The 25,862-nt window shown below is 42.4% G+C and overlaps 1 protein-coding gene across 2 annotated transcripts in view; it reads right to left on the reverse strand.

The window, feature by feature from the left end:
- Window positions 1-25,862, reverse strand: part of DNAH5 (dynein axonemal heavy chain 5) — a 279,963-nt gene that overhangs the window by 222,067 nt on the left and 32,034 nt on the right. Inside the window, exon 1 of one of the 2 annotated variants that reach the window (XM_084781256.1) lies at window positions 11,031-11,258. The exons of the other annotated variant lie outside the window; for it this stretch is intronic. Within the exon in view, the coding sequence (XP_084637382.1) occupies window positions 11,031-11,087 (57 nt within the window). The 5' untranslated portion in view covers window positions 11,088-11,258. Of the gene's footprint in view, window positions 1-11,030; window positions 11,259-25,862 lie in introns of those variants that run through there. 2 annotated transcript variants of the gene reach the window in all.

Genomic DNA, 25,862 nt, shown 5'->3' on the forward strand with positions numbered 1-25,862 from the left:
CTAAAGACAAAAAATATGAAGTCAACCCTGGCATCATCAAGATGAAAGTTTGCCTGTCTCTGTTTTCACTGCCTTCCATTAGGTACATCCTGGTACAGGGAGACTTTTTTTTTTTAATCCTGTTTTGTTTCAATTACGATGATATAGTCAATAACATTACGCAAATAAATACTGAGCAATCAGACCAATACACTGTCAGACTATGAGGTTAGTCTGCCCCTTTCTGGCTCCTCAGGGAGGTGGCCCAGCCCCTATAGTCCCAACACTTGGAAGGCAGAAGAGGGAGGATGGTGACTTTGAAGCCATCCTGAGCTTCATTCATGTCAAGTTCAAGACCAGATGACTTCTGGAGTGGTTGGAATAAGAAGGGCCCTCCCAGGTTCATGTTGGAATGTTTGGTCCCTGGTCGGTGGAACTGTTTGGGAAAGGTTGGGAGCGATGGGGTACCAGTACAGAGGGACTTGCAGCTTTCAACAGCCTGCATCACTCTCACTTAGCTCTCTGGTGCAATGGAGGAGATGTGGCAAAATCTGCCTGTGGGTGAAATATGAGCTCCCAGCTACTCCTCCAGCACCATGCCTGCCCTCTGTCTCCCGTGCTCCCTACCATGGTGGCCACGGACTCGCATCCTGAAAGTGTGAACCCCCAATAAACTCTTTCTTCTGTAAGTTGGCCCTAGTCATGGTGTCTTCTCACAGCAATAGAAACATAGCTAAGGCAACTAGTTATAGTGAGACCCTGTCCCCAGAAACAGATGCCAAGGAGTAACCATGTGTGACAGTTCCACTTGCTTGTCAGTTTTATGAGATTTGTCATCATTGTGGAAACATAACTTCTGAACGTGTCTTGTGTGGGGATTTTTTCAGATTAGGCTAACTGAAGCAGAAAAATACTCCCTAATTGTAGCCATCACTATCCCACAGCGGGGGTGCTCAACTGAGTAAAACACAGAAAGGCAGGTGAGCCTCAACAGTCAGTTCTCCCTGGTTCCGGACTATAGATACTAAGTGCCCAGCTGCCTCATGCTGTTGCCACCATCCCAAGGCTCCCTTGCCATGATGGATGGTACCCTAAAACTGTGAGCCAAAATAAACCCTTCCTTCCTTCCTTCTTTCCTTCCTCCAATTTCTTTTGTCAGGTGTTTTGTCACAGAAGAGTAACAGCTGCACCATGTAATGAACTTCTTTCTCTCACTACTAAGAATAAACCTCCACAGCCTCGCACAGCTACCACTTTACCACTGAGCAAATGAGATGGATTTTTCAAAGCATACCGTTACAATTGTTTCACACTGAATAAGCAAGCAGCAAATTTAAGGATCAGGACGATAGACAGAAACAAATTTCATATCTGAGGAAATCTGAATGGTATTAAAACATCTGTGCTGTGCTGAGGTTTTCTGCTGATGCATTGGAGTGGGTGGGTGGATAGTACACTTGCCTATACTAACTGAGGGGTGTGGAGGTTTGCTGCCGATGCCTTGGGATGGGAGGGTGGTTAGTGCACTTGCCTACACTAACTGAGGGCTACTTCTCAGGCAAAACAGCTCCCTGCACACAGAAAAGCAGCTGCTGTCTGGGTCGTGGGTTCTAGTCCCACCTCCTCCACCAACTGCAATCACTCAGGCTTGTCATTTAACCTCTCGGGCCTGTATGTCATTCCCTCAACTCCTGGATCCCATCTTTGGATGATGTAGCAGTGAAGATCCATTCCTCCTCTCATGTGAACTGTTTCTCTGGGACCCAAAACTTAATACACACTATAGTCCTGAGATGTTCAAATCCACATCCCAGCTGTAGGAGTTCTCTGGTGGAATTTTGGGTGTTAACCTAGATATACTATCATATCACCTAACAAATAGAGATACTTTGACTTCTTCCTTTCTGACATGGATCCCCTTGGTCTCCTTTGTTGTCTTGTTGCTCCAGCTAGAACTTCAAGTACTATATTGAAGAGCTGTGGAGAGAGTGGGCAGCCTTGTCTAGTCCCTGGTTTTAGTGGAATTCCTTTGCGTTTCTCTCCATTTTCCCAGGGAAGTTCCTAATGCTGTCCATTTTCACGAAGCTCTGTAACTTTTTCTCAAAACCAATCTGCCCATCTGGCTGTTTTAAATCCTGATTGTTTTGCCCTGAGCCCTGCAGAATAGTCTGCATTTGCACTAGGGATGACCTGGCTGTGCTTCCTCTTCTATCTCACCTCTAGAAAGGAGACACTTTAGTCATCAAGACAAAAGCCCTCATACAATAAGGCTCACCAAATCAACCAGCACATGGATTATTAAAGTGGCACGACTAAGGATTTGGTCCAAAAAATCCAAATTTCGGTTAGACAAACTTTCACTGATGATTTTTTAATCGCATTAATGTGTAAGCTCTCTCCTCCGCTGACACCCCGCAGAAGAGGGAGAAGGATGGAACTGTGAAGCTGAGAGCCCCTCTGCGACTGAGCGTGGCTGCTCTTTTCCAGAGCTCTCCCGAAGGACACTTTTCGTACCTCACCCAGCTTGCACTGCTGCCTAGACTGCTGCTTTACATCGTTGCTAGGGTGATACCAAACAAACCCTTCAAACCAGACACTGCTATCCTCATGCCAGAAGACTGAGATGATGGGGACCGTCTACAACTTTCCTCACACATAAGTGGCAGGCTGGCAGGCAAGTGGTAGAATCAACGAGACAAGCTGAACCACAGAGTTCCAAGGGAGACTGTGACTGCTGTGTCCGTTCTATAGACTTTTTTCTTTAAATTCTCAGTTAAAAGTTATTCTGTGGTATCCTACAAGGATACCCAGGGACAGTGTGCAGGTTATGTAAGGAGCTGTGGAAGAGACTAGTACTTACATTCTGAGTTGTTTACAGCCTCCTTGGTACTTCCTCCCAGCTTGTCTGCCATATGTCCAGCTCTATCATTCTGCTCCTGAGTGTCCTAATAACTAGGCACTACACACACACACACACACACACACACACACACACACACACACACCTGCAAATTCAGAGAGCTGAGTTCTCTGCTTATGCACACAGGAAACTGGGCTCTGTGCTTTCCTCCCTCTCTGATGCTTCTCTTCCTTGCTGCTACCCCCAATGGAAAGATTTTTATCTACACTTTATTTTATACACTTTGATCAGCAATATCTTTACATGTGGAAGTGACTGGGCAAAAAAATGGATTCAATAAAAATAAGATGGATGATAGACAGATGGATCATTGTCAAAAGCTTTTCTGTATGACATGGTTAGCTTGTTACTTGTCTAAACCTGACAGTTCCACTTCAATAAAATCCAGTTTTGTTTTGTTTTTTTTTTTTAATGGACACATTCCTACTTGTTTGCTATGGCTGCTTTGTTCTTTTGTGTGCTTGTACGGGTCTAACAGTACAGTTTCTATGCCCCTTGGGTAGCATATACCAGATATTAAAGTCCCCACCTGAGATCATTGTAAACAATATAAATCTGTGAATTCTTTTCAAATTCCTTATCTTAAATAACCCCCATAAATACTCTGATGATTGCTTTTGATTGAGCTGTGCATGTCAATTTCAAGCCCATAAATGGGTTGATAAAGCACTTGATAAAGACATTGAGCTAAGAGGGCCAAGGACACGGGTCTGGTTGGTCCAGTTAGCTTTCCTGTATGCTGCTTTCCCCAGCTAGATGAACCAGGACAATCCATGACCTGCTGCTCATGGGAATTTATAAGAAGAGCTTATCCAGATAAAAACAGCTGGATACTGACAAGGGAATGTGTGTGTGTGATTTTTTTTTCTAGGTATACACAAATGACCGACCCAGCTTAGCTTATCTACATGCCACAAACATAGCCCTATCCCTCTTTATCTATCTCCTGGGTAGTGAGGCAAAACAAATCCCAGTTCAACACTGTCTTTACTGCAAGGGCACAAACGCTGTAGCAAAGCGTGCTTCTGATTTGGGTTTCAGGATATCCTTAATGCCCAGAACAGTGCCTGGCACATGCAAGAGCCTCAGGTAATACTGTAGGGAATCTCAAAATGATACTCTAAAGCAGTAGTTCTCAACCTGTGCGTGGGAACCCTTTGGGGTCGCGTATCAGATATCAGTCACATTACAATTCCTAACAGTAGTAAAAAAGGAGGTAGCAGTGAAATAACCTTATAGTTGGAGTCACCATGACCTGAAGAAATTGTACTAAAAGGTTGTTGCATTAGGAAGTTTGAAAAACCACTACTCTAAAGTGTGGTGCCTTCTGGGAAGGGGAAGTGGGCACAATGTCCCACCCCCTAACCAAGGAGCCATTTGCAATTGTTACCTGCTGGAAAGGGGAGCATCAGTTTTCTTCAGTGGTGTGTCACTGGGTCTATAAGCCACATACCAGGTTGGGCCCCATAAAGTCAGATCTTCTTCAAAGTAAGCCATAAAGTGACTAGAAAGGTCATTCTACCCTCTCTTTTTCCTCAGAGAACTTTCCAACCCATATCCCATATCAAAGGAGAAGGAAAGATACACAGAGAAGCCAGAGGGGAGCTGAACGGACAAGCCTGGCTGAGTTTCCCTACTCATGAGCTCACACCCTTTTTTGCCCATTTGATCATATGCCACCTGACTGTCTACAAAGAGAAAGTTTCCCTTTGATTATTTCTGAAGGCTTTGTCATCAGGCAAAACTTTGATTACAAACCTCTGCTTCCCTTTTCCTCTTGTTAATCTGCCTTTTTGTCCTAGCCTGGGACGATGACCTTTGAAAGAAAAGGTGCCACACCATCCTGCCCTGTGATCTGTAATCAATGGATACATTAACCAGGTGATTTACTTTACAAGTCACTTCCAAGTAAGGGAAGGAACCAATTACTTCTGATCAATGTGGTAGGTTCGTGATTGCAGACCGGGATTCAGTCTAATGCTGAGGAGACCCAAATAAAAATGATCCCCAGAGATGATGCTAACTGAACCAGCGTCCTGTTTAAGTGTATTGAATTATAGGCACTGGGGGGAGCAGATATCTTATTCATTCAGCCCCCCTCTTTATCTTCCAGCCTTTTTCTTATTACACACGGGGTCTACTTCTTCCAGCTCAGCAGGGTGCTTTCCCACCAACCCTACCCTGTTCTTTAATTGGCCAGGATAACCAATTTAGTAACTCTCTTGGCTGCTTTCACATGGCTTCCCTTTTCTCACTCAGGTAAAGGGCCACAGCTACCAAGGAGGCGGGGCTACCCCTGCGTGAATGAAGAACTCCTCAGCTAAGGAGTCTGTCTCCGGAAGAGAAAGAACTTCCCCACTGACTAATCCCACTCACAGCAGGTAGCCTGGTGAAGCCCTCTTTTATTCAGCACAACTGCAATTCCCATCTGAGAGGCAGCACTTAAACAGAGAAGGTGCCATCCAGTCTGTGTCCGAGAGTATGCTTTGGAATTTAATCTAGTTCACTGGAGTTTCAGTGGGCCCTTAATCTCATTTGCTAATTCCCTTTTCTGTCATTCTTTCGAGGCAAATGAAAGATTCTATTTTGAAGGAAGTATACTAAAGATAGATCTTATCACTCACACACACACACACACACACACATATACAAACACACATGCACACACCTGAGGGTTGAGAGAAAGAAACGTTCAGAAATGCGTATACCGGAGCATGGGGGTGCTCTTCCCTATGAGACAGTCACTCCTCAAATGCTATACGTAGGGTGTGTAGGGGTTTCAAAAGGTGGCAAAGGAAACTAGATGAGATCACAGGATGACTCCTAGGGCGCCCAACAGGAAGAAAGTTGATGAAGTAAACTCCTGCTCACGGGATGCTGGGAGTTAGGATACCCGCACTCTCAACAAAGCTAACAGCTTCGCCCACAATCCCCAGAAAGCCTGTGTCATTGCTATTTTAACCTAACTATCTCCGTATGAACATAATGTTATATCTACATCGGCAGACCCCACAACAAATATGACATCTCTTTACTACTACTTGGTATAAGTGAATTTCCTCCAAACCAACTCTAAGCCTGCTGTAGGAATACTACCAATGGTAAAAAAAAAAAAAAAAAAAAAAAAAAAAAATCCCTCCCCACCCCAACATCCCATCCTCCCAACTCAACTCTTTTTTTTAAAACTCTGTCTAGCTTTGAACTCCGCATGCCTCTGCCTCCCCAGTGCCAGTGGGCGGCACCGGGCTGCCACACCCAGGCAGCCACAATGGAAGCCAGAATTATCGATGCTAATGGCGCGAGGGCTGGGAACCCCGACTTGAGCCCTTTAGAAGAACAAGACATACTTTTAAGCCCTGAGTCGGCTCTGCAGCCCTCATCTTGGCGCTAACAGTCTGTTTTCTGCACACCAAATATCTGGATGTAAAAGAAGATTTAGTGAGCTTTCACATAGCCGTATATTTTACCTTCCCCTCGTTCAACAGTGACTTCACTCCAAAATCAGAAATGCCTCTCTTACAGAATTCTTCTCTTGCACAGTTTCTCCTGGCAACTGGAGTCATTAATTCAGGTGGCTCTGATCCAAGTACTTAAAATATATATGTCACCATTCACATTCTATATGACACCAGGGTAAAATTTCCAAACTTCTCTCATTCATAAAATAAATCATTGTGCTTAAAGCCATCTGTCCTCCAGAATCACCCAGGAACTCCTGATGCCCGCACCTCCCATCACAAGGAAGCCTGACTTCCCTGGCCAGGACTGGAGCTCAAGTCCAGCTAATTCTCAAAACTCCCCAGCAAGTCTATTAAACATAAATCATTCTCTGAAGGGGCGGTGAGTGATTTGAACTACCAGGTTATTGCTTAAGATAGAAGGTCCAAGGACAAAAATTGTGGGGTCCCTCTAATTCTTTTTTTTTTTTTATTTCAAGAGACAAATATTTATTCAATATTTTTAAATAAAATTTAATAGTCTACAATGGGTATTATACAGTAGAAAATTTACAAACAGCTAGTTTGGGCAAAAAAATAACAACATATATACATGTAAAACAAATAAAGATATGCCAATTGTTAGGCATAAAAGTCAAGAACGGAAAATTAATGAAATAAATAGAGATGAGAGAAAAACTTCCATGTAGGTAGGGTTGACAGGGAAGACCTTGTACAGAGAGGATAGGAAGCAATAGCATACTAGCAAGAATACACTGTATCAGAAACAAAAGACACTCTGCCTAGTAGGCCGGTGTTCTCCTTGAGACATATGAAATAGGACCATGGTCAAGGACACGGACAAGTGAGGACAGCATACAGACTCAGTATTAAACCCCTATAGCCCATTGATATGCAGCAACCAATTGTATCAAACAACAAAACTATCGTTTTTTTAAACTTTGCATGATGAAATATGTTTGTAACTTTACTTTTTTCTGTTTAAACCATTAGAGGCCTTGATCAAGTCAGAGAAGTATATTGAGTTGAAGTTTATTTCTTCATCCAAGAGATTGCATGTCTCTAATTCTTTTTTTGTTTTTTCATGTCTTTAATTCTTAGCCTTTCTTTTTCTGCTTCCTAGAGTTGCAAAGGATGGAGCAAATACTAGAATAGGCTCAGCATTAATTCCATAAGGTCTGGGGAGCCTCCATCTATTGTATCCTGCAGCACAGTGTGAGATACAAGGTGGGCTTGTAAGCGACAGCTGTGAAATCAATGGAGTCTGCCACATTCTTTCTCTAGAGTATATGTACCTCCTGCATCGGTACAAAGCGGGCATCTTTGGACACTAAGGATGCTCACCTACCCATTAGCAAGCTCCATCTATCCCTTCTTTCCCACTTCCCTGATAAATCCTCAAGCGATTGCCTTCCTTGGTTCCAACGAAAACATTTTGATTTAATCCCAGCACTCGGGAGGCAGAGGCAGGCAGATCGCTGTGAATTCAAGGCCAGCCTGGTCTAAAAAGAGAGTCCAGGACAGCCAAGGCTCCACAGAGAAAGCCTATCTTGAAACACACACACACACACACACACACACACACACACACACACACAAAGAGAAAAGAAAAAAAAAACATTTTGACCTGCTCAACGTGAAATGTGTTCGCCAAGCCAAACAAGTCTAGGCTTGAGTAACAAAGGACACTAGCGAGGCTAAAGTGCCAGGGAATAGCGATACTGACAGCGTTTGCCAGGTATCAGACCGCTTGGGTTCTTTATGTCTCGGCCTCCACAGTATACCACAGAGAAAACAAGGTTTGCCTCCTGCAGAGGATCTCAGTAGGAGACATTGTGCCTCCCCAGGGGAGCACTTCGCTCCCCCTCAGCCTCTACCCACAAGAGTCTCTGTGTAGAGAGAACCCTTGGGGGCAGGCTGAAATCCTCCCAGCAACAGCACTGCCTAACATGAGTTCATGCAAGAGTAACAGCAGCACTCTGAGGCTGGGAGATAGGCTCTCCGGCCTTCCCACACAGAGACGAATTCAACAGTCAAGATGACTGTTGCCTGTCTTTCTGGTTGTACCTTTTCTTTGGTGCTAACAAAATCAAGCTACAAAATCCCGCATTTTCGTTTCATTTGGTGGGGGGTGGAGGAGGATAAGTTACCAGGTCTGTGATCCAAATCCATGGTAAATAAATACTAAGCATTTCTTTCAATCTAAGGAAAAAAAGAAAGAAAGAAAGTAGGCAGAAGGCAGATGTCATATCTGGATCAAGGTTTTACTAATAAGTGATTGACTATATACAGAGGTATTTAAAATAGTTTTATTGAAAAGCATTTGAACTCTTCTTCACTGATTATTTCAGTCCAAACAGTTATTACTCAATAATTATCATATCAATGCACCAAACAGACAATGTATATGTATATAATACACTGCAATATCACTAAGACAATTTTGTTCCCATCATACTTCAGTGGGCAGACCATAAGTAGCATTCAAGACACATAAGTAAAGCATCCAAAAAAAAATTTGTTCCCAAGAGGTAGCACATGTGAAAGAAGAATTTAGTTCATTAATTGTATTTTAATCTTTCACCTGATTATAATGTCTTGGACATGGTAGAGGAGAACAAGAAAATTTTTCAGAAAGGAGAGAAGACCAGTTCATTCCATTCTTCACAAGCATTATCAGTATTATATTACAAGCTCCACAGAAACAGAAAATTATTTAGAAGACAGAGACCCTTAAAGCAATGGTGTGTAAACGACGGCCATGCTGGATCGCCTCATTCTAAAATGTATGTATGCATCAAAACATCTTACATTCCCCAGAAGTTACAATTTCCGCCCATTAGAAATTAAATTTTAGCCAGGTGGTGGTGGCGCACATCTGTAATCCCAGCACTCAGGAGGCAGAGGCAGGAGGATTGCTGTTGAGTTCGAGGCCAGCCTGGTCTACAAAGAGAGTTCCAGAACAGCCAAGGCTACGCAGAGAAACCCTGTCTCGAAAATAAAAAATAAAAAATTTTAGGCTGGGTGTGGTGGCGCACACCTGTAATCCCAGCACTTGGGAGGCAGAGGCAGGAGGATTGCTGTTGAGTTCAAGGCCAGCCTGGTCTACAAAGAGAGTTCCAGGACAGCCTTACACAGAGATACCCTGTCTCAGAAAAAAAAAAAAAAAAAACGTAAATTTTATAGTTAGGTATGTAGCTTAGTTGTGCCCAGAGTACACACAGCCCTGCATTCATTCTTCAGCATGCTATAAACTGAATGTGGTGGCACTTAGAAGGTGGAAGCAAAGGATCAGAAGTTCAGCGTTATGCTCTTGGCTACATTAGGAGTTCGAGACCAGCCTGGACTAGAGACCCAGCTTCATATAATAAACAAATCACAAAGTTGGTGAGATGGCTCAGCAGGTAGGATAAAAGAAATGTCTGTATCAATATCTTAGGGGTGGTGGCAAGTTCTAGGGGGTTCAGAAAACACAGGATTGTCATACCTATTCTTTCATAGTGACAAAACAGGCCAGCTGTTGTCATCCAGGTTGTTCCTGAGTTCAAATTTAGTATAGCTCCTCCTGGGACTGTTGACTTAATCTTTGTGATTTCCTATTTTATGTCTCCATTTGAGTATCTGCCAATACTCCCTGCTTTACTTCAGGGCCTGAAGCAAATGCTGGCCCATGGCAAGCACGCTGTGAATGCTTGCAAGGTCAATCTGGTTTGTGCAATCACTGGCAGAACAAACAGGCCTCTCTCCAGTTGTGGAGCATGCATTGCAAGGCCTGGCTTGTTTGCAGTTCTGAAGGCAGTAACCCACAAGACTCTGTCCAGTTGCTTCAATATGGGAATTATAACATGCTCATCTTTCTGTCACTCTGGGCCAGGTCTGTCCATTGACTGCTTTAAGAGAGACCCCTTCCAAGAATGCCTGGACATAAAGATCCTTGACCTGGCAAGAAGCAATAGAGTTCTGTTGGAAAGAAATCCTTGGAACACTGACTGGCAGTGGCAGGTTCAACGACCTCTCTATGAGACGCCACTGCGCAGCCACTGAGGAGGGCCCTGTGTGGGGAAACTGATTCTTGCTCCTTCATCCCCCTGTGCATGACCTCATATCCAGAAACATTAGAGTGGTGGGGAGCAGTGTCAAAAATCCTAAAATGGCCGGGCATGGTGGCTCACGCCTTTAATCCCAGCAGTCGGGAGGCAGAGGCAGGTGGATCGCTGTGAGTTCAAGGCCAGCCTGGTCTACAAAGTGAGTCTAGGGCAGCCAAACCTACACAGAGAGACCCTGTCTCAACAAACTAAAAAAAAAAAAAAAAACTAAAATTATATTATATCCTAGAATCTGCCTTAACCATATATAATAACCAACAAAGTATACATGCCGTGAGGAATATACAGTGCCCAAACCACCATCCCAAACGTAATTTTGATCCCAAAGAAGCATCTTCCCTAAAGGTTACTTGTACATTTCTATAAGTAGTTACATGAAGGCAGAAAAGTGTGCAGTAAAGTCAGAAAGTGCAATTCTTCTTTTGCATGTGAAATAGCAACACATGCAATTATGTCAAAAAAAATTATTGAACAAATACACTTCTCACAGATTCACTTGTACGTAACACTGAGATCTTTTCAGGTCTTTTTCTACCTGGTAGTAGAGATCTCATACCAGCTCCTTACCGTTAGAACACGGGTGACACTCTGCTTCCAGAGCTGTCGCCTGCCGATCCTAAACATCCCAGCAATCTGTCTGCTTTATGCTGTGTCCAGAGTCAGCTCTTCCAGAATGGGTTTCCAACTCCAAAGAGACCTGTTCCTCCTCCAGTGGAATTTCAGATGGAAAGACTCGGAGAGGGTCACAGCATCACTCTCCTCCTGTTTCTCCACAGTCTCAGAATTGAGGAGAAGAGTCCATCTGTGCTACTCATATTTTCCTCCTCCCAGAGTCTCTGCCCTTGGGCCTGCCCTCTTCTGAGGTCCCACGTTGTTAGGGCAATCCTGTTTCCACGCTGTGCCGTTTAAGCGCGCCTCTTAATCATGTTGAGCAACAGGAGAAAGCATTTTAACTGCCTGGTTGCAACCACAGCGTTCCATTCTACACACTCCCCAACAATAAGCTTTGAGTCAATAAAGAAGTTTAAATTATTCCTTTGAACAGTGAGAAACCTTAAACCGGATCAAAACAGAAGGCAGACAAGACTAAGCCCTGGATATATTGCTCAAGTTAAGGAATTCACTCTCACTTTGTCTAAACAACTTTGTGTGCACAATTAACTGCCAGCATTGTGACTAATTGTGACTAATTGCTTGATAGGCTAATTGTGACCCAAAGGAGCCATTTTCTCTCCCATAAAGAGCAAGCAGCCCATTTCATATGCAAATGGGAAATGGTATCCATAAATTACTCCTGCTCACATGGTCACCCAAGCATGGAAAGCAAAGTAATGCATGCCATGAGGCTAAACATCTAGATCTTCCTCAGTGCACAGACAAGATGGGGAAACGTGGCCAAGTGCTTGGGAAATCGCTAACCTATGATCCCTCCCGTCGAAATGCATAAATGGGATAATATTTAAGGTCAGTGTCACCGGATCTGGGGTATTGTCCATGGGATTTAAGGTCCAGCAAGCAGCCTGGTAGTGGTGAAGCACACCTTTGATCCCAGCACCCAGGAGGCAGAGGCAGGTGGATCTCTGAGTTCAAGCCCAGCCTGGTCTACAGAAGAGTTCCAGGACAGCCAGAACACCTAGAGAAACCCTTCCTCAAAAAAAAAAAAAATACACACACACACACACACACACACACACACACACACACACAAGATCAGTAGGAAATTAAAAAGTATCTTGCTATTCAGCCTGATCAGAGACAGAGTTGAAAGCCAAGATACTAGCTTGATACTAATGTCAGTATAGGAGTATTGCCTAGGCAACAACCAAAGCTAGGGGGTAGCCTCATTTGTAGTGTTAATATGGACACAACATTTGGACCCGAATGTTATACTGCAAGTGAATAACAAAAGCATATGCACAGAAGAACTTTATTTTCCCTCGGGAGTTCAGTGTTTGAGTCTGGTAATGGCAGTAGACAGATTGACAAGGAAGAAGGCATGCAGAGCAATGCACACACTGGGAACTGCACAGGCGCCCAGCAGTTCAGGAAGATTTACAAGCTTACATCTGCTCTTCTTAGAGGGGAGAGAAGTCTTGGGCAATTTCGGCGGAAGAGTAAATTATTTTTAGAGGAGATAAATTGACTCAAAGAGCAGACAGTGCCTTGGGGTAATGCTCAGGTGGCCTCCCGGTGCAGGTGTCATCACTCCTTCCTGCCTTTTGCATCAGTCTCTTCTTCCGCTGAGGTATCTGGGGAAGGCATTTGCAGCCAATAATATCTCCTGAACGACGTGGACTTGAGGATAGAGAAGAACTGGGAGAAAGCCCGCACTGAACTGCTGCTCTTCATGTGCTCTCACTTTAAACTACAAAGTTATATAAGTGGGGGGAGGGGTGTCATCTTCCAGGCCAACATCGTGTGTGAATACATTTGGAAGAATTGCAGACTTAACACGGGGCCTCGTGCAAGTAAGTGTACACGTTGCCCGAGTTATACCAGCCCCAAGATCACTTTAAATCAACTTCTGTGTGTGTTCATAAGCAGCTGTTTATTGTTATAACTGTGAGTGATGGCCTCAGGTCATGGGAGACACACAGTCATAAGGCAAGATAGTCTGATCGTCCCTGCTTAGCAGTCCCGAGAACACTGTCAACATGTGACCCTCGGGAGGGAAGTAAGGCTCTGCTAAGCATCGCTCATCTTTCACTAGTTACGTTAAACAGATGCTACCTCCGTGGTATATGAGGTGCTGCCCTCATTTCAGCAGCAGCCATTTGCAATATGATCTCCCGGGGGCCATTACTTCCTGGGAAATTTTCCACATGTGACTGAGGGGGCATTCATTTTGTGTTTGGCATGCCTGCCTACAACTCTCCTGAGGTTTCATGGCAAACCTCGGTGTCTTCGGCCTCTGCAGCTCAATTTCAACCTCATTGAGCTAAGTAGAGGAAGGCTGCCTGCCTTGAGGGATCTTCTTGAGAACCTGAAAGAGATTCCCTGAGAGATGCCCTTAAGCAGAACAAATGTACAACTGACTTCCCCACTTTTGAAGCCTGACTTTTTTTTTTTTTTAATTTCTGGTAGGTGGAAAAGAGTTATCGAACATTTGCCAGTAGCAAAGTCGGGATAGTTCTTCCACAAGCACATTCCACCAGACAATATATGAAAATGTACCTTGCAGGCTGAACAAGGTTAGCCATATAAAAAAAAATCCTATCCTTGGACTAATGGGAGACAGGGATGGGCCATGGCCACACACAGGCAGGAGATTTCACCTAGAAATCCAAGTACCTTCAGAAAATGGGTGACGTTTTGCCTGGATTCATTCACTCATCCAACAAGTGTTAGTGTGTGCCTTTCATGGGGTCAGACATTGGACTATACATTACAAATAAAACAAATGATGAAAATACACATCTGCTTAACTGTTGAAAATATTAGTTGTGGAACTAACTGGAGAGATGGCTTAGCACACAGGAGCATTTGATGCTCTTCCAGAGAATCTGAGTTCAGTTCCTGGCACCCACATTAGGTAGCTCAGACCACCTCTGACTCCAAGGGATCAGATGTCCTTTTCTGGCCTCTATGACCTCCACACACATGCACATGAGTGGTGTATACTCACACATATAGACACACATATACACAAGGAAAATAAAATAAATCTTTAAAAACTAATTGTAAGATGCATGATTATTCCACACTCAGGAAGAAAACATAAAATGCTGCTGACTTTAACCTCCTCAATTTGCAAATGCATCCTTATGTCACAGCTCTTAAGAAAACAAAAATATATAGCTCATCAATGAAAAATGGCAGTTTATATCTTCAAGGCAGGCTGATAATAAACAAATAACAGTGCATAGTCATGAATAAAATAAAATTTCAAATTGAGGAAAGTACCATTTTAAAAACAAGTATAAGCTTTGCTTGAACTTGTGTTTTGAAACATTACTTTTTTATGTTTACATTAGAAAGAAAACTCATCTCAAGAGCCATGCACTTTGGGGCTGGGAACCCTTTATTTACCACCTATCATATGTGTCATAATAGAATGGGGCAATAACAGGGTCCAACAGACCTGGATGTAAGTCTCAACTCTCTTCTCTTCCTAGTTATATAATATCTGTCTTCCTCCCAGCTACTGGGTCAGAACTTTTGTTTGCTACGATGGTGTGTGTGTGTGTGTGTGTGTGTGTGTGTGTGTGTGTGTGTGTGTGTGTCTGTCTGTCTGTCTGTCTGTCTATGTATGTCTGTGACTATGTTTGGTATGTAGGCATGTGGTTATGTATATCCACATGTGTGTGTGTGTGAGCACACATGTAGACATGGACATTTGTGAATTTGGAGGCCCAAATTTGACATCAGGTGTCTTCCTCAATCACTCTCCGCTTTACTTATTAAGGTAAGGTCTCTTACCAAACCCAGAACTCACCAATTCTTGCTAATCTAGCTACCCAACTTGCCCCAGAGATCTGCCATTTCTGCCCCTCAACGGTGAGATGACAAGCGACTGCAGTGCCTGCTGGTTTTCAGGTGGGTTCTGAGGAACACACAGGTATGGAGAGCACTTCCTCCACCCTCTGCTGAGCATGGCCCCAGCCACTTTGCCAGGTTTTATAATAGAACTAAAACTATCTAACAAGCATTAAAAACTGTTTTACCGTGTATACTTGATAAATCGAATGTATCGCCTCTTTTCTAACTTACAAAAGAGTTATAACACAGTTAGCAGCCATCACAACCTAAGGAACAAATTCTCCAGGAACGACTTTAACCCACAGATCCTGACCTAGAGCTGTTTGGCAGCTTTTGCTTCTGACTATGTCCCAAGAAAAGAGAACTACAGCTTCCATCTGTTACCACTGATATACTTTCCACAAACTTCCATCTTTAAGAATATTCTCCTGATACCCAACGGAATGATTCTATAAGTAATGATGCAAGGGATGCCATATAAGTTGCAAAGCCATTTTGACTTGAACACTATTTTCCATTGGTACGATACGGAACTTGAGTGCATTTTCCCCCTGGGTACTGGAGGTAGACCCAGTGCCTCCCACATGCTAGGCCTAGGTGAGGGCTACATGCCATCCTTTCCTGGCTGCTTCTTATATTCAGTATCTCCTTGTACTTGCTGTTTGCAGGCAACAAGCTTGGCATAAATGTCACTGCTGGCACTTGTGTAGACCCAGTTTTCACCCCAAATATCATGGCCACTGCAGCACCTTATGTGACCATCCATGAGCCACTGATAGTCCATCTAAAGAAGGAGAATGTCTCCTGACTGCTATCTAAAACTCTTCACTGACACCTTCTGGGAAAACCAGGAAAACCCCAGCATTGTAACTTAGATAGTCATTGGCTTTAAAAGAAACCCACTAAAGTGTCAGACTCTAAATGTCAATAGGTTTTAGAAATTTCTCAACAGATTCAGTATACTTATCTTTGCATGGATCCACAGGAATAGTACATGATTTTCTTAAATCTGTGTTTAAGTCGAAAAGGGATTTTTCAATTACACTGAAATGCAATCCTAGGAAAGTGGCACCCTGCACCCTGGTTTGATTGATAGCTGCAATGGTGAATGACGCAGTGGTGTGTCTTTCTCTGGTGGTGGCTTAGGTCAGATGAAAGACAGGCTTATGAGCTCTTAGGATCAAAGAAACTTCACAAACGATGATAGAACTGAAGGCAAGCCTTGAAGCTGGGTAAGATTTTTTTTTTAAGGCAGAGCATGACAACATGTCTGGAAAATATCAAACACAAGGCAAGGGGTTGAAAACTCAAGAGAGCCTGTCTTGTGTGACATCTGAAGAAAAAAAAACAATTTATTAATCTCTGAAACGCATCTGAAGGTTGGACATGGATGTCTAATAAGGAAGAGGCCTTCCGGACATTAGGAAGTCATTGAAGAACGAACTGGTGAAAGTCTTGCTCAGGAAGATCACACTGGTAGCTGTGGGCAAAAGGAATGCAATGGAGAAAGACTGAAGATGCGATCCAGGTGTATGAAAAAAAATGGATTATATGACAAAATACACCAAGACTACCCAAAACTGAACAAGCAGACAAGCTGAATTTTAAAAGTAGGTTCCCCTTCTTCCATCCAACACTGTACTATTCCTAGAAGAAATGGATAGAGCAAATCTACAGACATACTCACCACACCAAAGAGTGTGCGCAAATATGGTTATGTGAACCAGCAACTAACAGTGGAAGAAGAGAGACACAGTGCTGCAAGATGAATCTACGCTGCCTGGCTTAGGAAAGGCAAAAATAACAACAGCTGGAGCAGAAGCAAGGTGGAAAAGCTCAGTTTGGAGGATAGATAAATGATGGTGACAAAACTTCAGTTACTGTCCCGCCCACTTCTCTTGTGTTGAAAATGTGAAAGGAGCTATAGTTATGTCTGACACCTAAAACATGAAGTATCTTTTCTTTTTAAATATTTTTTGTACTTTTTGAAATTCAAATATAATTATTACCACTTGCCCTTTCTCTTTCCTCCATCTAATCCTTCTCATGTATCCTGAACTCAACTGCACAGACTCTTTGTCTTTGTTTGTATTATAGATATATCATAATATATATAAATGATATAAATATATTATATGTAATGTAAACAATTATTCATCAGTATATAAATACAACCTGCTTGGTCTGTATAATGTTACTTAGATGTATATGATTTCAGGGATGACCGTTCAATTCTAAGTGTCTTAAATGGAGTTGGATTTGCCACCATTTACATGAATTGGATTTGTGCAGAAAAAGAGTTTAGGGAGAGAAAAGATGCACAGTTTTTCTAAAACACTTTTTGGTCAAAATTCAAAAGAGGGGGATGTAATAGGAGGAGGAATTTCAGAAGGCACTAAAGCTCCCAGAGTGAAGCAACGGCTGAACAGAGGAGCCCATTTCTGCAGGGACACAATGGAGGAACAGAGCTAGGTTGGTGTTCCGGGCCACATATATACTCCTGGTAGGGTATGGAACAATGCACTTAATGTCAAAAGTCTGATAATTAGAACTGACTTGTTCTGAGACAGGTAAGCCCACCGATGCACGCTCTCAGGGACACCCTCTGCCCTCCTCTTCCTGTCTTCCCTGGTGAGCTTGCCATGCATCTTTCCAGAAATACTGTTGTATTGGCAAGGGAAGCTGCATGTTCAGAACCTGCCTCATACAGACTGGTTGGTTTATGATGCTTGACAAACAGCCAGTCATGTTGGCCCCATTTTCACCCATGAGTAAGATGTAATGATGTAATGATCTTTTGGGGACCATCCAGTTTTTAAAAAAGAAGAAGAAGAAGAAGAAGAAGAAGAAGAAGAAGAAGGAGAAGGAGAAGGAGAAGGAGAAGGAGAAGGAGAAGGAGAAGGAGAAGGAGAAGGAGAAGAAGAAGAAGAAGAAGAAGAAGAAGAAGAAGAAGAAGAAGAAGAAGAAGAAGAAGAAGCAGCTAAGCAAGCAATCTCAGACACAAGTGTGGTTCATGTGTAAACACTTACAACGTTATCTTAACTTGAATGCTGTGGGCATCATCCAGTAACTTAGCATGGAAAAACTGGGAAACATTTGTCACTTGCATCATCAGAAATGAGGTTGATCACTCTAACACTGCAGTCCTGTACATGACCAAATGTGACCACTTCAAGATGGGAGGATTTTATTGTAGCTCAGAGTTAGTGGGTAGGGACCTTCGTGGCAGGGAAGGCACAGCACCAGAAGCAGGAGGCAGCTGGACTGCATCCCTGCAGTCAGGAAGCAGGGAGATGGATGTTGCCTCAGCTCATGTCCTCCTTCGTATGCTGCCTGGAATCCCAACCAATAGCGTGACACTTCTACTTTACCTAATCAGTCTAGAAACTAAGCCATAGACGTGCTCAGAGGTTTGTTTCCATGTGATTCTGAATTGCATCAAACCGACAGTCAATATTAGTCACTACACTCTTACCTGTGTAGTAATACTGTTTTCTCCCTAAAACATGTTTATTTTCCAGATGTCCATAACTTAAGAAAATGACACTCTCTGTCCCATGATACCTATTGTAGGTCATCATAAAATTCAGCTCCCAAATCACACAAAACTGAGAACCTGAATTTTAAAAATACAGAAATAAAATGAGATGTAGCCAGGTGTGACAGGTATACATAATTAATCCCAGCACTCAGTAGACAGAGGCAGGTGGCTGGCTCTCTATGAGCTCGAGGCCATCCTGGTCTGTATAGTGAGTCCCAGGCCAGCTGGGGCTGCGTAGTTAGGCTCCGTCTCAAAAATAAAAACCAGTGAGGTATAAATTATTGGACTTAATATAGTATGTCTAGCATTCTGCTTTTGGTTTTGTTACTTAGCATGTTTGTAAGGTTGGGCATTCCAGATACAAGAACTTGAAGTCTAAAATCCTCCAAAATCCTTAACATTTTTTAGTGAAACCATAAGTAAAAAAACTTCACACCCAATTCCTTAGCCAATATGCACTTACAGTGAAAACATTTTATAAAATTTACTTTGTATGTACAATATCAACATGAAACACTATATATATATTTTTTTTTTAACTCAGACTTAGGTCAGAGATGAAGAGACAGTCAGTCTGTAAATAGCTTGCCACTCAAGCACAAAATAAAGACCTAAATTCTGGTCACCAGCACCGAGATGAAACACCAGCACTTGGGAAGCAGAGACTTGGGCTTGTTGGTTGTACTTCACTGCAACTGAATCATTGAACTCCAGGCGCAATGAGAGACTTGTTCTAAAAGCTAAAGTATATAGCAATTGGGAACACACCAAACATTGACCTCTGATCTCCACACATGTACACATACACACACACGAGAGAGACAGAGAGAGAGAGAGAGAGAGAGAGAGAGAGAGAGAGAGAGAGAGAACAGCAGGAGTGTCCTATTCCAAAGATGTCTCACTATGTATACAACTATTCAAAAAATTTAATGCAAAATCTTAAATACTTGAGTGCCAAGCATTTCAGAGACAGAATACCTAACCTGTAATGTGCCATGCTGAGCCTTTTGAGCTTATATGGTATAGCTTAGTTGCTCAAATTTTTCCTGGTTTAGAAAAAAATTACAGCATTACACCATACAAAACAACACTGTCTAAATAAGAATCCTGTTGTAATTATAATTTGGAAGGTTAATTGGCATCATAGGATTTACCTCATTCCTTAATGACTTGTGCTTTCAGAAAGTCAAGATTCAAATATATGACCAGTATTGATTAGAAAAATGGGAAGATACAGGCAGTAAACTTTAAACCCCTACCCAGATCTAGCCAATGGACAGAACATTCTCCACAGTTGAGAGGAGAGTGGGGTATGACTTTCACACGAACTCCGGTGCCTCATATTTGACCAAGTCCCCTGGAGGGGGAGACCTGGTGGCACTCAGAGGAAGGATAGCAGATTACCAAGAAGAGACTTGATACCCTATGAGCATATACAGGGGGAGGAGGTTCCCCTCAGGAACAGTCATAGGGGAGGGGAATAAGGGGAAAATGGGAGGGAGGGAAGAATGGGAGGATACAAGGGATGGGATAACCATTGAGATGTAACAAGAATAAATTAATAAAAAAGTAAAAAAATAAAATAAAATGTAACTGTTATATCACTTTAAAAAAAAAAGAAAACTGGGAAGGTAAATCAATCTCCATCACATATAAAAAATGTACATGCTAAAAGGCATATAAAGTGAAAACAAATGGGAAGGCCTTGACTAATTTGGCAATTCTCATCTTCTGAAAGCAATGGGTGCTAATAGACCTTCATGCTATCTACTCATTATTCCATTCAGGCTAAACATATGTACATGAATTCGTACACATGCGGATGCACAGGCATGTGTGTATATATGCACATAAAAAGCAGAAGTCAATGTCGGGTGTCTTCCCTAAGTGTTCTCCACAAGATGTTGTGGGACAGGATTTCTTACTGAAGCTGTAGCTCAGTTCTTTAGCTATACAAGCTGGCCAGTAAGGTCCAGGGAGCCACCTCAGGGCTTAGGTGACAGAGGGTCACCTCTACATGCTGGGGATTTAAACTCAGATCTTCACACTGTGCTACAGATGACACTATTGACTGAGCCATCTCTCCAGTCCCCACTTCATGAAAACTCTAAGGTCCAAGTACAATTACTTCCTCCAAAGAGAAAAAAGTTTTAAAAAAGAAAAGAAAAGAAACTCATATTCCCTTTCTTAGAGGAAGAAGTGTTCTCATTTATCCATCATGTTTTTATTTAGGGAAATATATCTTTAATTATATAAGCCATGGTTTTATCAACATGATGACCTGTCTGTTATAACTAACTTATAAATATGAAAGGTGTATTTGGGTTCACAGTTTTGGAGATTCCAACCCATAACAAGCAGATCCACTGCTTAGAATGGATGGTGGATATGACAGACGGAGAGTGACAGAAGAAACTTTTCACCCCAACAGAAAAGAAGCAAAAGAAAATGAAAGAAGATCTGAGGTCCCTCAACCCTCTTTAAGATCTCACTATTAAGAAAAACTCTCCATGAGGCCCCACCCTTATAATTTCTACCACCTTCTAAGAGTGCCACCATGGGTCACACCTATGGCCTATGAACCTTCAGGGGAGCATTTATCCAAGCTTAAGCATGGCCATACCAAACTTCATCCTCTGGTGTAGAAGATAGCAAGGAAGAGTAACAAGGCTAAGTTACTCACTTGATTAACCACATGCACCTGCTCTTGGTGAGCCCCTCCAACAGACCCACAACCCTTCAGGCGCCCTGGGTGAGATCGATGGCTCAAGTTTTCCCACAGGGTCACTTTCACACACTCTTTCCTATTGTCGTGGTCATTCATTTTTGTTAAGCAAAGAAAGAAAATAATAATACTGAACTCACCAACAAGCTATAATTCTCAATTCGTATTTAGGTCTCTGCCTTTCTCTTACACTATGAGGACATTGTAATCTCAAAATTGTGTTCCTTTTCTACATGAGAGAAAGGAAATCAAGTGTCACTCGGTGCAAAGAGTTATCCAGCCTCAACCCTCATCTCATCAGAAACACATTGACTATCCAGAAATACATTCATAAAGGTAGCCGCCAACTAGGCATAGCTTGACTTTGCAAACTCCCTGCTTTTTCTCATAATTAAACTCATTAAAAAGAAGTAAGATATTGAAATACATGCCAAAGATTAGAACTCATATGCATGCCAAGGGGGTTGGCAATTAAAAGGGATGTATTGATCTGAGAAGAAGAAAACCTTTGATTATTAAGATGTCGATCAAGGACAGAAAATCCACTGATCTTAAACCAAGCAGTAATTTTTGCAAAAAAAAAAAAAAAAGGTTAAAAATAGGTGCAGGAGACATCAAAGGAAGATCTTTCAAGCCAAGGAAAGAATGATCTCATCATTTCAGAAACAGACCCATGATTCATAAGATACCCAGGAACTCTGCCTACAGGAACCCAAATTTCCACCAATACTGCTGTAAAGTCAGAGGGTGAGGATCTGCCCATAGTCAGACCTGTGTGTCTGGGTCTTCACACCATTAAATGAATAAGAAAGCAACCCATGTATAGCCTTATCCTGGAACTAATTGTCTCTACACCCCAATTGCCTAGAGTTACAAATTATATCACCTACTCCAATATTGACAAGGCATAATAATAATGCCAAGGAAAACAAAAATGACTATTTATTGGTTAATGCAGTCTGTGTTTTACCTTTATTTCAGCACCATACCATAATTTATAATAAATGTCATTACTACCTACAAATCCTTTGACCAGCAACAACACTGCAGCATTAGTTCAGAAATCAAACTTAAGTCCCATTTGCTACAGACACAAAGAATAAACTCATATTATTGCTAGGAAAACTAAATTATTTAAACTCCATAAAGGTCAGCTGTGCCTTCAGGGCTGCTTTGTGAATGGGTGCTGACTCTGCTTATGGACCAAAATCATCACTGAAGCTTCCTGGCAAAGCTGAGGCAGAAGAGCACCCAACTGAAGCAAACGTGCACATGCATGTTCTATGTGACGATGTTTGGCAGTGTCGTGATAAAACAATATCTATTCCTGTGTCTTTTACCTATATCCTGATTTTTCTCCATATGTAGTTCTTCCACTAAAAACACTGAAGCTTATAATCAAACTTAGCCCTTTCGTGTACTCAAACATCCAAATGAAATGGCACAATTAGCTGCACCAATTAACCTTCATTGACTGAAATAGGTTCCAAGCTGGAACTTGATTGTACCTAGGTATGAAAACAAAAAGGCCAGATAATTCAAGGATTCTTTTGAATGTAGCCCTTACATACTGATAAGAGTACTTGATATAAAATTGTTCAGAACCATCTATTTGAATAATTTTAATCTTAAATTAGTATAACCTCAAAAGCATAGGATGGCTGTGCTTTCTATAGCTTGGTACACTGTTGCAATCGTTAACTAACACTAGAGTTAGCTGCACTGGGCCTACACAAGATTGACACTATCAGCTGTCAGTCAATGGGAGGGAGGGCTCACAGGATCCTAGCCTTTACATCTGAGCTACTGTCTATTGACAGCTTCGAAGTACAGAACACGGAATTGGTGTCTCTAGTTGTGTTACCCACTGCTGAGCCCACAAGGCTCCCAACAGATGTCTCCAAACCCATGGTCACACAAATGTCCCTGGCTAATCTCAGTGGGTCACAAAATAAAATGAGTACACGTGAACATGAAGGGGATCCAAGTGACCTCGGACCTGGGGTGTTAGGGATGCAGAGGGTCAAAGTAGTCGGCGCATTATGCACAGGCAAAAACAAAAACAAAAAAACAAAAACAAAAACCAGTCTAAGAAATTTAATTAGTAAAAATAAAAAGGAACTAAAGATCCCAGGAAAAATGCTGGGGACATGGGGAAGCTTTTTAATATGACTCTAAAGATCACACTTTGTAGTATAATTCCTTTTTTAGGTAGTCATGGAGTTGATTCCATGTTTAAACACTGTCATGGCATTTTTCCATTTCTGTGCTAAAGTACCATGACCAAACCAACTTATGGAAGAAAAGGGTTATTGAGGTTCACGCCTCCATAGGGATAAGGATCTGGTATGGCAGGGCCGCCTGGCTACAGGCATCAAGCATGGTAGCTGCGGCAGGCAGGTGAGGGATCACACTCAACAGCAAGCACAAAGCAGAGCAAGCAAACTAAAAACGGCATGGGGGTTTTTTTTCTCAAAGGCTGCTCATAGTGATGTAGTCCGATGTAGCTTCCCCATCGAGGCTGCACCGCCCGAAACAGCTTCACAAACTGTGGGTCAATGCTTCAAACACATGAGCTAATAATGATGGACGTTTCTTATTCAAAAAATCTACAGGAATGGCTTTAACAGAATAGTAATATATGTCAAGTATTTGCTGGAACTCATTAATCTCACCAAAGGCAACCAGCACAAACATATTTACTGAGTTTTTGTAACACATTAAGAATGTTATTCAAATGTAGGATTAACTTTGCTGCCTGAAAAAGCTTATAACCCAGCAAAGAAGATGTGCGCTGGGTTCGGTACCCGCCCACCTCCAACACACACACAGAAATCAAAGATGGTACAGGAAGCAAAATATATAAAACCTATCCTTAAAATGCTTGAAGACTTAACAGTCTCAAAGATAATAACATCTCATAAAATTCAGTTTTGAAGCCAAGCTAAATCACTTAAATGAGTGGGAGCAGTAGCGCACCTGAGAATTTAAGGGGGAAATTAAAAAGGAGATGAAATCTGTGCGAAGTTGCTTTCGGTATAGAAGAAAATGTGTAGCGAGTGAACTAGAAAGGCCTGGGAGAAAATGACTTCCCTCCGATTTTTCCATTTCCTCCCTCTTCCCTGAAACCCAGGCTAACGTTTGAATCTGTCCCATTGGAAATTTAGAAGGGAGTTTCCTCAGGAAGCCATCTCAGCGTTCAGCTCATCACCTCTTCCAGCTGCAGGCCCTTTCCACCGGCTCTGTCCAGCTGCTCTCCTCCTCGGCTGCCTTTCTTTTCCCTCCTTTCAGAAAGGGCCAACAAGAAACCACCAAGGAAAAAGCTCACCTCTCAGTTCGGGTCCCTCCCCCATCACGCCTATTGCCACCCCGACCCCAGAGTGAGCTCACACCACCCACAGGAGGGTGGAGGCAGACCCACAGGGCATCACCGCGGTTCATTCCATAACGAGGACATATGACAAAACAAATCGGAAGGGGCTCTTCCCTGGGCAGGAGACGGAAATGCAGTGTTCTTCCTATCCAGAAAGCTCACAAACTTGGAAGCTACAGTCTCTGAGGAGAGAATGTGAGGCCATTACACAAAACAAGCTACCACTGAAGGCAATTTTTCTCCACCCTGTCATCAGCATTTGAAATCTATATTTCTGCCTATTTTTAGAGAAAATTAATGAAATAGGAAACATCTTTGAATCACAAAAAAAAAATTCAGTTTTTTTCCTAATTGGTTTTATTCAACCCTTATATAAATTGAACCTTCTTAAAAGCAACTCAAAATTCTAGCTTTAGTTTTAAAGTATTTTACTAAAAGTTTATGGAAAACCAAGAGCTTAAAGAACAGTGATAATGAAGGAAGAAAATGATGGCAATAATCCCCGCCCTTTACCACAGGTTACCCCCAGCCCACTCCACAGGTATCCACTGTGGCCAATAGGGATGCAGGTGCGTCCCCAGATGCAATGTCAGCATCTGCCTACAGTCACTCTCTCCTCTGGTGGCCGCTGCCTCACGCAAGTATCAAAAACCTTTCCACATCTTTTCTTTTATGGGATATTTCAGAATCTCATGGCTTCCATCTAAAACTGCATTGGCCATTCCTTGAGTCTGATCTTTTTTTTTTTTTTTTCCCACAGTAAGCATTTGTTTCATTTAAAGCTTAGAATCTAGTAGGACAGACAGGCACATGACATGATATACCCTAAAGTATAAACAAATAAAATATAAAGGAACAGTGAGAAATTAAATATTCCTGGGAAGAATGAATCACTTCACCTCTGTATGAAAAGAGATAAAAAAAAAACTTTTTCACCATAGTTTTTGAATTCTCAGTCATTGCTGTTCATTGCTGTTCATTGCTGTGCCCGGACCACAGCTGGCACTCAAGCAACTATCAGCTACTCAAACAAACGCAGGGCCTTGTGGGACATTGGTGGTGTAGTGGTGAGCATAGCTGTCTTCCTTGAGTCTGATCTTGAGTCTAATAGTTTTCATAGTGAATAATAACGACTTACGTTTTGAGGCGTGACCTCCTGAAGCTTGGACTGACCTGCAATTTGCAATGTAACTGGAGATGCTCCTGAACGTCTGGTCCTCCTGCCTCTGCCTCCTGAGTGCTGGGATTGCCGACATGCACTACCATGCCTGATGCATACAG

The sequence above is a fragment of the Acomys minous genome (assembly GCF_964271855.1).
Source record: "Acomys minous genome assembly, chromosome: 5".
NCBI classification, from domain to species: domain Eukaryota; kingdom Metazoa; phylum Chordata; class Mammalia; order Rodentia; family Muridae; genus Acomys; species Acomys minous.